Below are 13,988 nucleotides of genomic sequence, written 5' to 3'. Positions count from 1 at the left end.
CTAAAGTGTCTATTTTACACCATCTTAATGCTTTGAATGTGGCTGTGAGGGAATGGTTTAAGTGAACATGATTTAGTTTCATCTAGTGTGAGCCTACACGAGACTTCCCTGCTCAGCACTGACAAAAAATGTAATAGTTTATGTCGGTTATATCAACTCTTCAGAAGTGTACTTGAATTTAGGTAAAGTTTATCAAGTCTTAAAAAGACTACTTTGCAAATATGTGTATCCATAACACTGTGGTTACTACTTCTTACTGTCATGGGTTTTGCCATCCTATTATCCCTCACTCACATCTCAAGGCTTCTGAGTACACAGAGCAAGTATCTCAGGTGATAATGTAGTAACAGTAGTGCAGAATAGAAAATTCTCTGTTTTCTTCAGGACTTCTAACTTGCTATTACTATGCTTTTTACTGTACTGTGATTTGCTATTACTGTACTGAAAAGTGAAACCTTTTTTTTTCCCATTGTCATTTGGGTTATCAAAGGAAGTTGTTTAGATTTTTGTGTGTGTGTGTGTTAATACTGGGGGGGTTTTATATACCTTTCAAAATCTTAATGTTTTCCTTAGACTTTTAAAAATCTGAATTTTGGTGACAACACTTTCACCATTTTTTGTTGTGTGCCTGCTTAGATTGGTGTTAGTCTGCATCTACATAGTCAGTCTGGCATTGAAGTAAGGACTGGTTATTCTGCATTCTTAAAAATTTTAAAATTATTTTTTATTCCTGTATTGCAGACATAGCAAGATATTATTTTATACAAAAATGCATCTGCGAGTAGGTTTCAAAACTCTTTTTGCAATCTTCAGTCCCCCTGCCCCAGTCAGTTGCTGCTTAGCGTTGCTGATACTTCCTTTTGAGGCAGAATATGCACGAAGAGATCTAGAATTACTGTGCTTTCTGAAGCATGCTTACCTTGCATCTCCTGCCACCTCAGATCACTGTGCTGTCCCACCTGAGTAATTCCAGGTGACCATGCTTTCTGGAACAATTTTCTCCTTTAGAAATCTGTTGCTCAGAGCATTGCAGTAGTGCAGCTCAGAGATGAATAAATACAACTGGTGCTCTTTGCTATCAATTTTTGGGTTTGGGTTTTTTTCCAAGTGAGTTTTTGCAGTTTGTTTGATTCAGCCATCTGAAAGATGGTAAAACCTCTTTTAAATCTGTAAGGAGTATTTTGAACCTTTTTCTAGAGTTTGTTTCCTGAAACATAGGATGACTTAATAAGTAAATAAATTCTTGAATGCATGTACTGGGTATGAGTCAGCTGATGCTATTCTTGTCTTGTTACATTATCCATATGTTGAGTTGCAGCAATTTTTTTAAGCTTTAACATGCTTTTTTTGGCTTCAATGTTTTTTGTGGATTTCAATCTAGAATAGTTGAAGCCGAATAGAAGGAATTTTCCCGCTAACCATGCACCCCCTGAAAATTCAGGGGGATGAACAGATATTAACAGTTTATCTGTGCCTCCCCTCAGGAATTTTACGCTTGCCTGCTTGCCTTTTGAAAGTGTCTGTGTCTCAAAATGGGGCAATATTTGACTTGTCTTCTGGGAATCTGATTGTTTCATGGGAGACAGATCCTGTATCTCTGTGTGAGAATGGAGACTTGCTCTGCTGTCTGGTGGTATTACAAGCATATGGTTAAACACAGATATAACTAACCTCTGGCTCTGGAAATTCCTAAGCAGCTGTTTATTGGAAACTGGGAGGGTAGGCATAAGAGGAGATATACATCCAGTGGTGCTTGTAGTTTTCCAAAGGTTTCTCCTGCTGGCAGCTGTTCTGAATTGACCTTTTGTACCTTTAAAACAGCTGTATTTTTATGATCTTAATAGATCTTAGTTTTTCATGCAGCTGTTAACATATTTCTTTGAACAAAAATGCACACGTGAAAACAAATAGAAGTATGTGCTACAAGTTTTAATAATACTGTGTAGATAAATTGAAACAGGTTTTTTTCTGTCCAGTTAATAATTTTATCTCTGATTTGTCTCCTTTGGTTTGGCGAAACTCTGCTGTTCTGTAAGTAACTTGTTAACCTAAGAGCAGTCCAGAGCATGTATTTTCCATGTTTATATAGGGTTTTTTGTATTTTAGGCTTAGTCTGATTTTTTCAAATTTTCAACATAATCCCAACAATTAAAAAAATAAAATGAAATGTCAAGGGTAGTCTTCACATATGTGGATAACTTGTCTCTTTAAACTTTGTTGTAATTGTCATTTCACACATGTACTATGTGACGTGAGAAAATGGCATTTGGTCTGAAATTTAAAAGTTGTAATTTGAGAAGTCTCTTTCGTTTGCTGTATGAAGCTGCTATCTTCAGTGGGTTTAAAAGTCAAGTCTTATTTTGTACATCATAAAGATGTGCCTTATCCATCTACTCATCTGTTCAATGTAGAGTAACAAATACACAATGCTCAGGTCCTTCTGACTGCTAAGCCCAGGCTACTTCTAGCTCCTTTTGCCTGTATTTTTAGTGAATTTCGTGAAATGGTTCCAATGTTATAAGCCCATCTCACAGGATGGTGAGACTTAATATCAGAGCTTGCTTTTTCAGCCCTTTTTTCCCCTCCGGTGGCATCAGTGCTGCGCTGAGCCGAGGCACGCTGGGTGAAGCATCCCGGTGCCCTGGGGAGGTGACTCTGCAGCCGAGCCGGCCCTAGCCGCCGCTGAGACCTCTGCTGGCCGTGCGATCCAAGTGCTCTTCCTGCTGCACCAGAACATTCCCGGGGGCTCAATACAGTGTCCTCTGCTAGATGACAAATTCTAAATGAAGAGATAAGCCTCGAGATGGCATTGGTTTCCAAAAACTTGTGTAGAGCAAGTGGTTGTTCATGTCACTAAAATATTTTAAATCACTCTAAAAACATAGATATTCTAAGGAAACTAATTCTGAAAGCATCTGCACATCAAACCTGTGTTAATATTGACATGGTGTAGTGGTTAACTGACTGAACTTGAAATAAATGTAGCAAGCTTTAACTAACAGTCTTTCCTTTTAGTATGAAAAATTTGCTTTCTGGGGAGCACATAATTAGCTTTAGGAATCTATTATTAATGAATTTACTTTTTTAATTATTGCTTTTTGGTTTTGTGGTTTTATTTAAGCATGCTAAGCTAAGCCTCTGTATTTTTTGTTTTTTAGATTTGACACAGTTGAAGGCATGTAAGTGGTCATTTAAATTTTTCCAAACAACGTAAAAACAAAAATTCTATAAACACAAAAAGGATTTAACTGTTTAATGTTTCAAATTTAGAACAGTTTCCTGTTATCCCACTCTTGGCATTGTTTTTTTCCCCTAGCAGTTGGTTTGTTTTTTTTTTTTTCTAAAGCTCTGCTATTGTAAACTTTAGGAATTTATAAATACTTTCAGTGGCAAATATCTCTGTAAAAACCCATCCTCTTTAGAAACTTTCTGGCTAAGACTCAAGACAAATTTGGTCAAATTTTAAAAATCAGTAGAAGTGCATAAATTGTGTAATTCCACCAGTTTCTATCCATAGCTCCATCATCTTTATATAGAATTAGTGGAATTTTCATCTTTATCTGTAAATTTACAACTTTTTATTGAATTGGGGATTTAGTAACTTAAATCTTTTCTGACTGTGATTTTATCTTATTACTGGCTTGCAGAGGTTCCACTTGGGGCATATCTAGAATAATTTTTATCTTTTGAAGAATAACTTAGAGGGCTGTTTTAGCACACATTGTCCTAAATCAGTTCAATGTTTTACATCTTTGTTTAGTGGTTTGTTTGAGTTTTTTTGCTTCAGCTCTTTTTTTTTGTTTGTTTGTTTTGTTTGTTTGTTTGTTGGTTTGTTTTGTTTAAGTCCCTTGTATAATTTTTTTCCTGAAATACAGGGTGATATGCTTCTACCCATGTCACATACGTCGGACCTAATAAAAACAGTTGTGACTGTGTTGTAAAGCTCTCAGCTGTAAATGCTTGCTTGTTCGTTCATCAAATTTTCTGTGCAGACTGATTTTTGTTTTTTACCGCCTTCTCAAATACAACTTGTGTGACATCCTCATTAGATTAAGTTGTAAATCAAAGGACAGTTCTGCTCCCCTTTCAAGTCAAGACTGCACCAATGATTCCTCAGTATTCAGTCTACTTCCTAGATTAATTTTTGAAGAGCGGATACATTTGAGAACTTTACACTTCTAAAAGATAACAAGAGGAAAATAGTCTTGTTTTGACAGCTGCTTAGCTTCCACAAGTACTGCTATTTACCTCTTCCTTCACTTCCTTATTATTTTTCTGTATTATTCTGTTTCACCTGTGTATAACCATTAATTTTTTCCTGGAAAAGATTGCAAGCACTGGCCTTTTGAAAGACTAAAGTAAAAATTAGTCTGAGGATCAGACTAATTCAGTGCTGTATATTGTACAGCATCTAACTCATAAGTCCAGGCTTCGCATATATTAGTTCAGATTCTGTTTAATTTTATTTTTTTAATGGAAATGCCATTTTCTTCCTCCTCACCCCCACCAATTTTTAACTTAAAAATACTGATGTTTGAGAAAGAAATTGTATGGGCTCAACTTGATATGGCATTGCTTACTTTCACTGTATGGCTAGTTGGTGAAAATGGGTGAGCAGAAAGGATAAAATGAACCAATAATAGTCAAACTAAATCTTGGCTATGCTTGATATGAAACTTCCATTCCTTTAAGAATGAGTCGCAAATTCTGAATCAAAAAAGATATTGCTAATTATGTTTCAGTCCTCACTGGAAATTAGTCAAAACTTTTCTCCCTTTAAAATGCCTTTTCTCCACGATTTGAATCAGAACAGGGCTTTTTTTGTTTGTTTTGTTGGTTTGTTGGGTTTTTTTTAAGAAATGAAAACAAAAATCTTATTTTTAATAGGGCTTAGGCTTGCCACCTCCATTTACAATTTGCTGGTCTGACTGATTTTTGCATACATTACAGTAGATATCGTCTGCTGGTTGATTGTAACAGTTCTAAATATATTCAGTTCTTCATTTTTACCAACACAGTAGTTAAAACTTTGCCATTTTAAGCTGTACATACTCAAAACTGAAACAAGAGGCCAGTGATTTGTTTTGATTGCTCTTTGTTGAACAGCATAGTCTTACAAGACTCTATGTAGCAGTCATCACTAGATCATAATCATCCTGTTTTATTCAGTACTTAATGTGAAACTTGCTATTTAAAACCCATATCACCATAACATGGATAGCAGGCTTATACAGCTTTCAAAATTCAGTAGAATCCAGAAAGTAGTTACCATAAAGTGTATGGAAAAATTAAAAATAATTATTTTTATACATAAAGTTTATTAGTAGCTTTTTAAAGGAAAATCTTCCAACTAACACTTGGGTAGAATACTGATGTTCAGTTGCCCAAACCTTTTTCATGAAGCTGATACCTCTTCAAAACCATGACCACAGTATTCAGCATAATTGTAATGTTAACTTACTCTTGGGCTCACTTGGAACAGTGAAGATTTAGAGAGAAAATGGGACTTTAGTCTGCAGTGCTCTTAAATTTTTTATTATGTCCATTAATTTTTGTATATATTTGAATGGGAAAGAACAAGACGCCTGAAGATCACTTGGAAGATGCTAATTTTTGTTGTTCTTGTTGTAATATTGATTTCCTCTATTCCCATCACCAGGTGGTTCTACAGATAGAAAGTCAAGAGTTTCTGTTAACTTAGATGTAATGTGAATCAAATGTGGGGGAGGAAAAGATACTGTATAGATGTCTTTTTGAGTAAAGCTTAATTAAACAGTTAAAATAATAATGCAAATTGAATTTAAACTAGCAGTGCCTACACCAACGTATTTATGTTAATGCTTCAGCATTTTTATCTTGCTTTTTCCAGATACCCTAGTGTAACAGACAGGGAAAAAAGTTCTTATTCACTAACTCCTTCTTCTGGATTTATGGCAGGAGCCCATTGGCACAGATGGAGGAGGAAAGGAGGGAGCATGTAGCCAAAATGAAAAAAATGGAAATGGAAATGGAACAGGTGTTTGAGATGAAAGTCAAAGAAAAAGTTCAGAAACTGAAGGACTCTGAAGCTGAGGTAATCAAAATGTCTTAAACCCCAATATGTGTGAGGCTGTACAAGTGTTGAGATAGCACGTTTTACCAAGACTTTCCAACATAATTCATTCCATAGTTGGATTTTATGGGTAAAGACAAACAACACAATTTTTCTTTCTCAGGTTGTTATCTTTGCTGAAATGGTGTAAACCTGAACTTAAAATATACTGTTTACATGCATTCTATTTTTATTTTCACAGTCATAGTATGTTAAAATACTCTTTAACTTTCTTACCTTCTTCTCCCTTTTCTTTGAAATATTTTGGGACTATTTTATTCCATGTGATTTTAAAAAGTCTTGAGACTTTTAGGGCTTACATAAGCTAATGCAGTAATGATCACTTGCTGTGCATATTGCAAAAGCATTTCAGGAATTGGATATGATATTTATAAGGCATTATTTAAATGAGAATTACTAGGCTAAGGAAGAGTCAGGGCTATGTTTTTGTTACTGTTCTGGTTATCATTTGAACAAATTTAATGGATATTTAATTTCTGTCATCTTCAGGTGAAGTCCTCACAGTGAAACTTTTTTTACAGATTTCAAGGGACCCTGAAAGATCTTTTCAAGGGACTATTATAAGTAGAAGTTTAAGTAAAACTAATTTCCTAATTTTTGAGAAAGCAGCTTCTCACAAGAATCCTAATAGAGAAGTTCAGAACTGCTGAAGTTTCTAAAGAAAGTTTGGCTCTAAATTTGAGGAAAAGTGAGGAAACTTGGAAGAGTAGTTGAAATGCTTGGCAGCCTAGGTACTGTAAGGAGCCAAGGCATACTGGATCAGAGGGGAAAAAAATCAATCTCATTTTTTTTCTCCTTTTTTTTTGAGAACTAAATAGATAAGGATATAAATGCTAAGATACACCAGTCAGCAATTTAAGGATTTTAAAGCTAGATATTTTATCTGGGTCATGGTTTTTGTAGTAACTGGATTTATCCTTCCTCAATTTCTGTCTCAAATCTTTCTGAACCTATTTATACTTCTGGCCTCCACACTCTCCTTGTTATATGAAAAACAAACAAAAATATTTCTGGTTTTCATGTACTATCTCATGACTTTTTGACTGAGTGTATCCTGTGATACCAATTTTTAAATGTCCATGCAATTCATTCCTTTTTTTTTCCTTCACTATTCATGGCTTCATAAACTTCTGTTGTATTTATCTAAATGTAGAAAATTAGGCAATAGACACTGCTGAGTATAGAGCATGTAAAAAAAAAATGTAGAAAAGGAAATATGTTTTTGGGGTATTTTCTGTTAACTGTAAAATGAAGCTACGGGATTAACACTCCTTTGGTTTCTGTTATTGGCAGTACCTATGACCTTAGAGTTTTTAGTCTGAGTCACTTTCTCTGAAGAAAAAATATACTGCATTTTCTTGCATTTATAAGTATAGTTGCCGATCTTAGTTATTGCAGCTCCAAAAGTCGCAGTGTTTTCTGCACCTAATGGCTCTGTTCTGACTTCCTTTAGCTGCAGCGACGCCATGAACAAATGAAAAAGAATTTGGAGGCACAACACAAAGAATTAGAGGAAAAGCGTCGCCAGTTTGAGGACGAGAAAGCAAACTGGGAAGCTCAACAACGTATTTTGGAACAACAGAATTCTTCCAGGTAAATTGGACTCTTGTCCTGCAGTTGAAAGTAAAAGTTCTGTAGCTTTCTGCTAAAAGGCAGTTTCTGAGACAATAATGGTCCATGGCCATTGACCACTGTGGAAGTGTCACTTAAAAGCCAAGAAAAATCATGAGCTGCTTTTAGCTACAAAGGAGCATATATCAGCAGTATTGGGAAGATTATTAGCTTCTAAAGCAGATTTTAATCTGCAAAAATGTATCCACACACAACTATATCTATGTAAAAAAAAAAAGTCTATGTAAAAAAAAAAAGGTCTATATTTGAAAGCTACATTGCATCAGACTTCTTAGGGATGCAGAATTAAAGTTTTGAGAATTAATATGTTTAATTCCTCTAGTCCTTGGGAGGGAAAATCTGGTGATCACTGCATTTCTTGACTCACACAGTGCAAGGACTGTGTACATAACAAGGTTCATACATTGTGTTGCAACCAATTAAGCTTTATAAAATGCATGTTTTAAAAGTTGACTATTAGTAATTTTAAAAAATCAGAACATGCTTGCATTGTTTAACAAACTTTTTTTTTTTTTAAATGTCATTTTAGAACCTTGGAGAAGAATAAGAAGAAAGGGAAGATATTTTAAATGCATCATTTTGACCACCAGTTATGTATTAGTTGCCAATATGCCAGCCTGGACATCAGTGTTTGTTGGATCCGTTTGACCAATTTTGCACCAGTTGTATCCATAGTAATGGATTTAACAGCATGACAAATTTTTGTTAATTTTGATGGAGAATGAGATGCCTTGAATTGTCTAGGGTGTTGTGTACTTGGAAAAATAACAGCTCTAAGTACCTTTTTTAACTTTTTTTTTTTCAACAGGTGTCATTTTAATGCAAAAGAAAACATTTTACTGTTGTACAATCATGTTCTGGTGGTTTAACGGTTTACAGGATATTAAAAAATGCAGGACTCTAGACGGTTTTTAGTGAGGATAAATTGCCATAATATGATGCAAACAATGCTTCTCTATTATTATTATACATGAATTCCATTCAGTGCAGCATATACAATAATGTAATTTAGTCTAACACAGTTGACCCTATTTTTGACACTTCCATTGTTTAAAAGGACACATGGAAAAACAGAAGTTGTAAGCTTACAGTGCACCTAAGCTTTTTATAACAACCCTTTTATGTTTTGGATTCTTTAAATATATGCTATTCTCATTTAGTAACTTCTTTAGCCAGAAGGATCTCATTACTGCTTCATTTTTTGTAATAACATTTAATTTAGATATTTTTCCATATATTGGCCCTCCTAAATAGAATATAGCTTCTTTCATATGGTAGGAACCAGTGAGTAAAACTTTCCTTTAACTCCCTTTTTACATTTTATGGTAAGTAGCAGGAAAACGCATTTATAGGTCATTTCTAGGCAAAATTGTGGAGTTAACTACCAACCTGTTTCTACCTGTGTGCAGTCTTTCTTTATTTTACTAGAAATGGGAAAATGGCCTCGAGAAAAAAATCACCATTTTGCATTTAGCTGTATTCATATACTGCATTTCTGTATTTTTGTTTGTATTGTAAAAAGTTACATAATAAACAATGTTGTGATGTAACATGCTGCTGTGTCAGAAATTTTAACGGACTTGAACAGCTGAATACTTCCCTGGGAAATGTTGGAACTTTCTCTCTTCTGTCTGGGCTTGACTGACCCGTGTCTTTGATTCGTCTGAGGAATTACTTTAATGTGTAGAAAACCCCGTTTCCGTGACCACTCTCTGACTTGGCAAAACACGTGTGTCTGTCATGCCCAGGAGAGGGCACCAAGCGTCGGCAAACCCTGCGCTGTGTCCCACCGGCTCCCCTTCTGGCAGTCCTGCTTTTCACACTGCCTTTTACAGCTTCTGCAAGCATTTATGAGGATCTAGTGAGGTGGGTGTGTAACAACACATTTGCAGCCTCTTCGGGTATTTCTGTTGGGTTAACTGTATCAATTCTGATAAATGCAATAGCTGGGAAGTTGATAGTTAAAATACACCCTGTAAGTTGTTAAAAAGTTGATGGGGATTTCTTATGTCTCTGCCTATGGAATAATGAAGAATGTCTAATTTTTTTCAGCTTCTCCCTTGTGTTATCCCTGCTGTCAGTCTGTTTCTGCTCATTTTTATTTTACCTGAGTTATGCTTACAGAAATGTGATTTATTCATCTAGCTTCCCAAAGAAACGAAGGCATTTTCAGTCATCTGCTTAAAGGCCTCCTTATAACTCATTTCATATGTACTGCCTATCTCTTGCCAGAGAAGACACTGATTATCAGTAAGTGGAGATCACTTTCCCTTTCAAGTAAACAGAACTGCAAAATCTGATCTTTATTACATCACAGAGGATGTACACTGCCTGCTTCTGCCCCTTAGGTTTCAGTTTAATTCAGTAAATTGAGTAATGTAATACCCAGACAAGAGTTGCTGTCTAGGTGGAGATTCTGAATTGCTGTTTGGACTCATCAAAACTCAGGGTGAACTGTGTGGGTATGCTAGTGCTTTAGCATTCCCATGTTCTCTGAAATAGAGATTTATCAGGAAACTTGTTTTCACTATACTTGTCTTCATTCTCCCCACTGCTGTTCTCCAGCCTCGCATGCACACACACTCAGGATGATCAGAAACTTATGTAAGCTCTTGTTAGATCTTTTGTATTAATCATAGAATCATGGAATGGTGTGGGTTGGAAGGGTTCTTAAAGATCATCCAGTTTCAGCCCCCCCATCATAGACAGGGACATCTTCCACTGGCGCAGGCTGCTCAAATGCCCATCCAACCTGGCCTCGAACACTTCCAGGGATGGGGCATCCCCAAGTTCTCTGGGCAACATAGGTAGTTTATTATATTGCATTTGTATTTGAATGAAAATATAGAGCGTGTGTTCAGAGTTCTCTTCTGAAATGAAGCGGTGCCCTTTTGGGGAAGACTTCTGTCACCTCTTAACTTGTTTCTTAAGTGCTTTGGCTTCTTATGGTAAGTTTGGACTGCACCAGGGTTTTTTTATTTAAAAAAATAAAATTAAGAATGATGTATGAACCTGTGCAGCTTGCAATACAGTAGCTGTGTAGCCAGTACAAAGTTTATAAGCTACAGAAGTACTGTGATACAGCCCAAGTTGTTTGGATTTTTTTTCTTTCACTGAATAAACCATAAAACCTCACCTGCTCTGCTGAGGCACAAAACAAGAGGTCTTAGTCTTATGCAGCAGTGCATCTGCTGCAGTAGTAGTTGCTACATAGTCCTGTCTTTAGGCAGTCCTGAGGCTGGAAATTTTGCTCCTCTTGTTTGCAAATGAAGATCTCCATTCAACTTAGAGTGTGTTCTGTGAAAGATGTAGGGAGGGAGAGAAAATAATCTTGGTCCTGCCAAGCATGGCACTGCAAACATCCCTGCTGAGCGTGCAACCGTGCTACCCATACATTTATATGGGGTTGTAGATGTACTTTTATATAGAAATAGGTATGAAAGATATATTTTTATATATGAAAAAATGAGTAAAGACTGCAAACTTGGGACTTTCTTCTGACGTAAAATACATTCCTGTATCGAGTAGCTTATCTGGCTAACCACAACAGAGGTTCAGCATCCTTAGTCTCTGGATATTGCTGCTTCCAGCAAGAAATACAAAGTTTTGAAGGAGTGATGTAGTTCTTTTGGCTTTCACTGCAATTTTCCCACTTGGTAGACAGCGACCTGCTGATGCCCTGACTCCTTGAAAAGCCACATGTTGGACCTCTTTGGTTCAAGTGACATTGTATCACCAGAGTACTCATGACCAGGCTGCCGAAACTAAAGCCATTCCTCAATTTGCGCCCCAGGGAATGAGGCAAATGAACGTTTCCTGTTTCCTTTTCATTATTTCCAGAGTAAGGACAAAAGAAATTCTTAACTGTTTGAGCATTGGGTTTGTCTTCATTGATTCAGGAAACCCCTCAATCTGATTTAAATATAATTGGCTTAAAATAATGCTTTTAAAGGTTTCTATATAAATAAGTCAATATATGGAAGTCAAGAATTGGGCTGGATCACTGGTTCATGATTTGTAAATAAGCAGAAAGTGTAGTTGAACTTGTGGAGCAAAGGTTCATCTTCCTATTAAGGTTCATCTTCCTATTTGTGCAGCACTTGTCAGGCTTATTTGGGTAGTGAAGGTAGGATGTGTTAGTGCCCAAGGTAAGGATATATACTTTTCCCTGTGGACTAGCTGCTGAGATTGCTTTTGCATACAGTTTCCAACCCATAATGTTTACAAGCCTCTCTTAATGCAGTTTACATTTCTCCACTGCCAACATCTCCATTTCCTGACCTTATGCAGTTTAAGGCTCAGCAAAGGCGATTACTCCCTTTCCCACAACCCATGCCCACCTCATTCCACATTCTGTTGAGTATCCTCTTCTGCTAGGTGGCTGGGGGATTTGGTGGCCAGCCATCAGGATAGCCTGCCCCTGACTCCATGATCTGCTGTGCTGCTCTTCCTGGAAATGGGCTGCCTGTAGCAGCACCTTCAGGAATGGAGCGCACTTCTGGAGCTTTGCTCTATGCTGTGGGCTTGCCCACCCCACCTTCCTCTTGCCACATGGTTAATTCTCCCAGGAACTACTCAGCTGTTGCTCTTGGCAGCTTCTCTTGCTTCTAACTAGTCACAAATGTTCATTGTTAGAGATGTGCACAACATCCTGGTAAAAGTGGCAGAGATCTTCTTCAGGGGGTGCGAATGGGATTCCTCCCCCACATCTGGATCTAAACACCTGCTGATGCTGGAAAAAAGTGCTGTTCCCATCCTCTTGAGGTTGTTGGCTGTCTTTGGCTATGGGCAGCAGTGAGGAAGCACAGTGAACGGAAGGCCTTTCCTTCATATGGTCACCAGGATATACAGCAGTGAGACTGGAGAGTTGGATCTGTTCAGCAGGTATCCACAGCTGCCTGAGGCATCCTTGCGTGAGCAGGAGGGGATGCAGAAAGGCATCTGAGACTATAAGTGGGGACCCAGCGGTAGCACTTGGGGACCTGCAAGTGGGCTGGGATGCTAGGTAATGCTGCTCCAGAGGCTGCAGCTGCAAATAATCCCTGCCTGCTGCAACCTGTTTTTTTTCTGCACTATTAAAAGTGGGTGACCATGGGAACAGATCTTTGAGCAATAACATGAGAATAAACTGCTGACTGGCATAGAAAAACAAGTCAAAATCTTGCTCCATTCCCCTCATGACTGGGAAGGCATCTCTGGCTCTCTTTCTGTAATATGTCACCTTTGCGCTGTCATCTGGAGAGGTCTCTGAGGCAGCCAAGACGCTTTGTGCAGGCAGTGCAATTTTTTAATGAAGGTGATCATATTTCAGCTTGCCCTGGGACAGCTAGACCACACAGGTCAAGATAAAACTTGTGCTTTCGCTTTACTAAGGGAATATAATTCCTCTGTCTTCTCTGATGCCCCCAGCCCTTGGTCTGCTAGCAATAATCTTCACAATGAAAGGAAATGGAAAAAGCAGTCTTGTCACAATGACCTGATTTTTGTAGTTTATCAAGATTACTGAGAGGCAAGAGGAATTCCTTTTCTGCTCTCAAGACCTTCTCATTTGGTAATCTTCCGAATAACTTGTTTCTCTCCTTCTGGAGCTGCTGAGTCACTTCTCCCCAGACTTGACTCATCCAAGGTCCTGCATGTGGGTTGGGGCAATCCCAAGCACAAATACAGGCTGGGCGGAGGAGCAGCCCTAAGGAGAAGGACTTGGGTGTGTGGGTGGATGAGAAGCTTGACATGAGCCAGCAAAGTGCACTGGCAGCCCAGAAAGGCAATCATGTCCTGGGCTGCATCAAAAACAGGGTGTCCAGCAGGGTAAGGGAGGGAATGCTGCCCCTCCACTCTGGTGAGACCCCACCTGGAGTGCTGCATCCAGCTCTGGGTCCCCCAACATAGGAAGGACACAGACTTGTTGGAGCAAGTCCAGAGGAGGACATACAGATGATCAAAGGGCTGGAGCACCTCCTATGAAGATAGGCTGAGATCACTGGGGATGTTCAGCCTAGAGAAGACTCCATAGAGACCTTAAAGCAGTCTTCTGGTACTTAAAGGGGCCTTACAAGACAGCTGGAGAGGGAGTTTTTACAAGGGTATGGAGTGATAGGACAAGGGGGAATAATGGTTTTAAACTGACAGATAGCAGGTTTAGATTGGATATTAGGAAGAAATTCTTTACTGTGAGGGTGATGAGGCACTGGAACAGGTTGCCCAGGGAAGTGATGGGTGCCCCATCTCTGGAAATGTTCAAGGC

At 38.0% G+C, this 13,988-nt stretch overlaps 1 protein-coding gene across 2 annotated transcripts in view; it reads left to right on the top strand.

Moving 5' to 3' along the window:
* Positions 1–9,294, top strand: part of SEPTIN7 (septin 7) — a 61,459-nt gene extending 52,165 nt beyond the window's left edge. Inside the window, exons 11-14 of one of the 2 annotated variants that reach the window (XM_064670173.1) lie at positions 3,159–3,179; positions 5,938–6,073; positions 7,566–7,705; positions 8,274–9,294. In XM_064670173.1, the coding sequence (XP_064526243.1) occupies positions 3,159–3,179; positions 5,938–6,073; positions 7,566–7,705; positions 8,274–8,313 (337 nt within the window). In that variant the 3' untranslated portion in view covers positions 8,314–9,294. The remainder of the gene's footprint in view (positions 1–3,158; positions 3,180–5,937; positions 6,074–7,565; positions 7,706–8,273) is intronic. The other variant, XM_064670177.1, reaches the window with a different exon arrangement.
* The last annotated feature ends 4,694 nt before the right edge of the window (positions 9,295–13,988 follow it).

This window comes from Pseudopipra pipra, chromosome 1 (genome assembly GCF_036250125.1).
Source record: "Pseudopipra pipra isolate bDixPip1 chromosome 1, bDixPip1.hap1, whole genome shotgun sequence".
Lineage (NCBI taxonomy): Eukaryota > Metazoa > Chordata > Aves > Passeriformes > Pipridae > Pseudopipra > Pseudopipra pipra.
The sequence above is the reverse complement of the archived record's forward strand: the minus strand, read 5'-3'. Positions and strand labels throughout refer to the sequence as shown.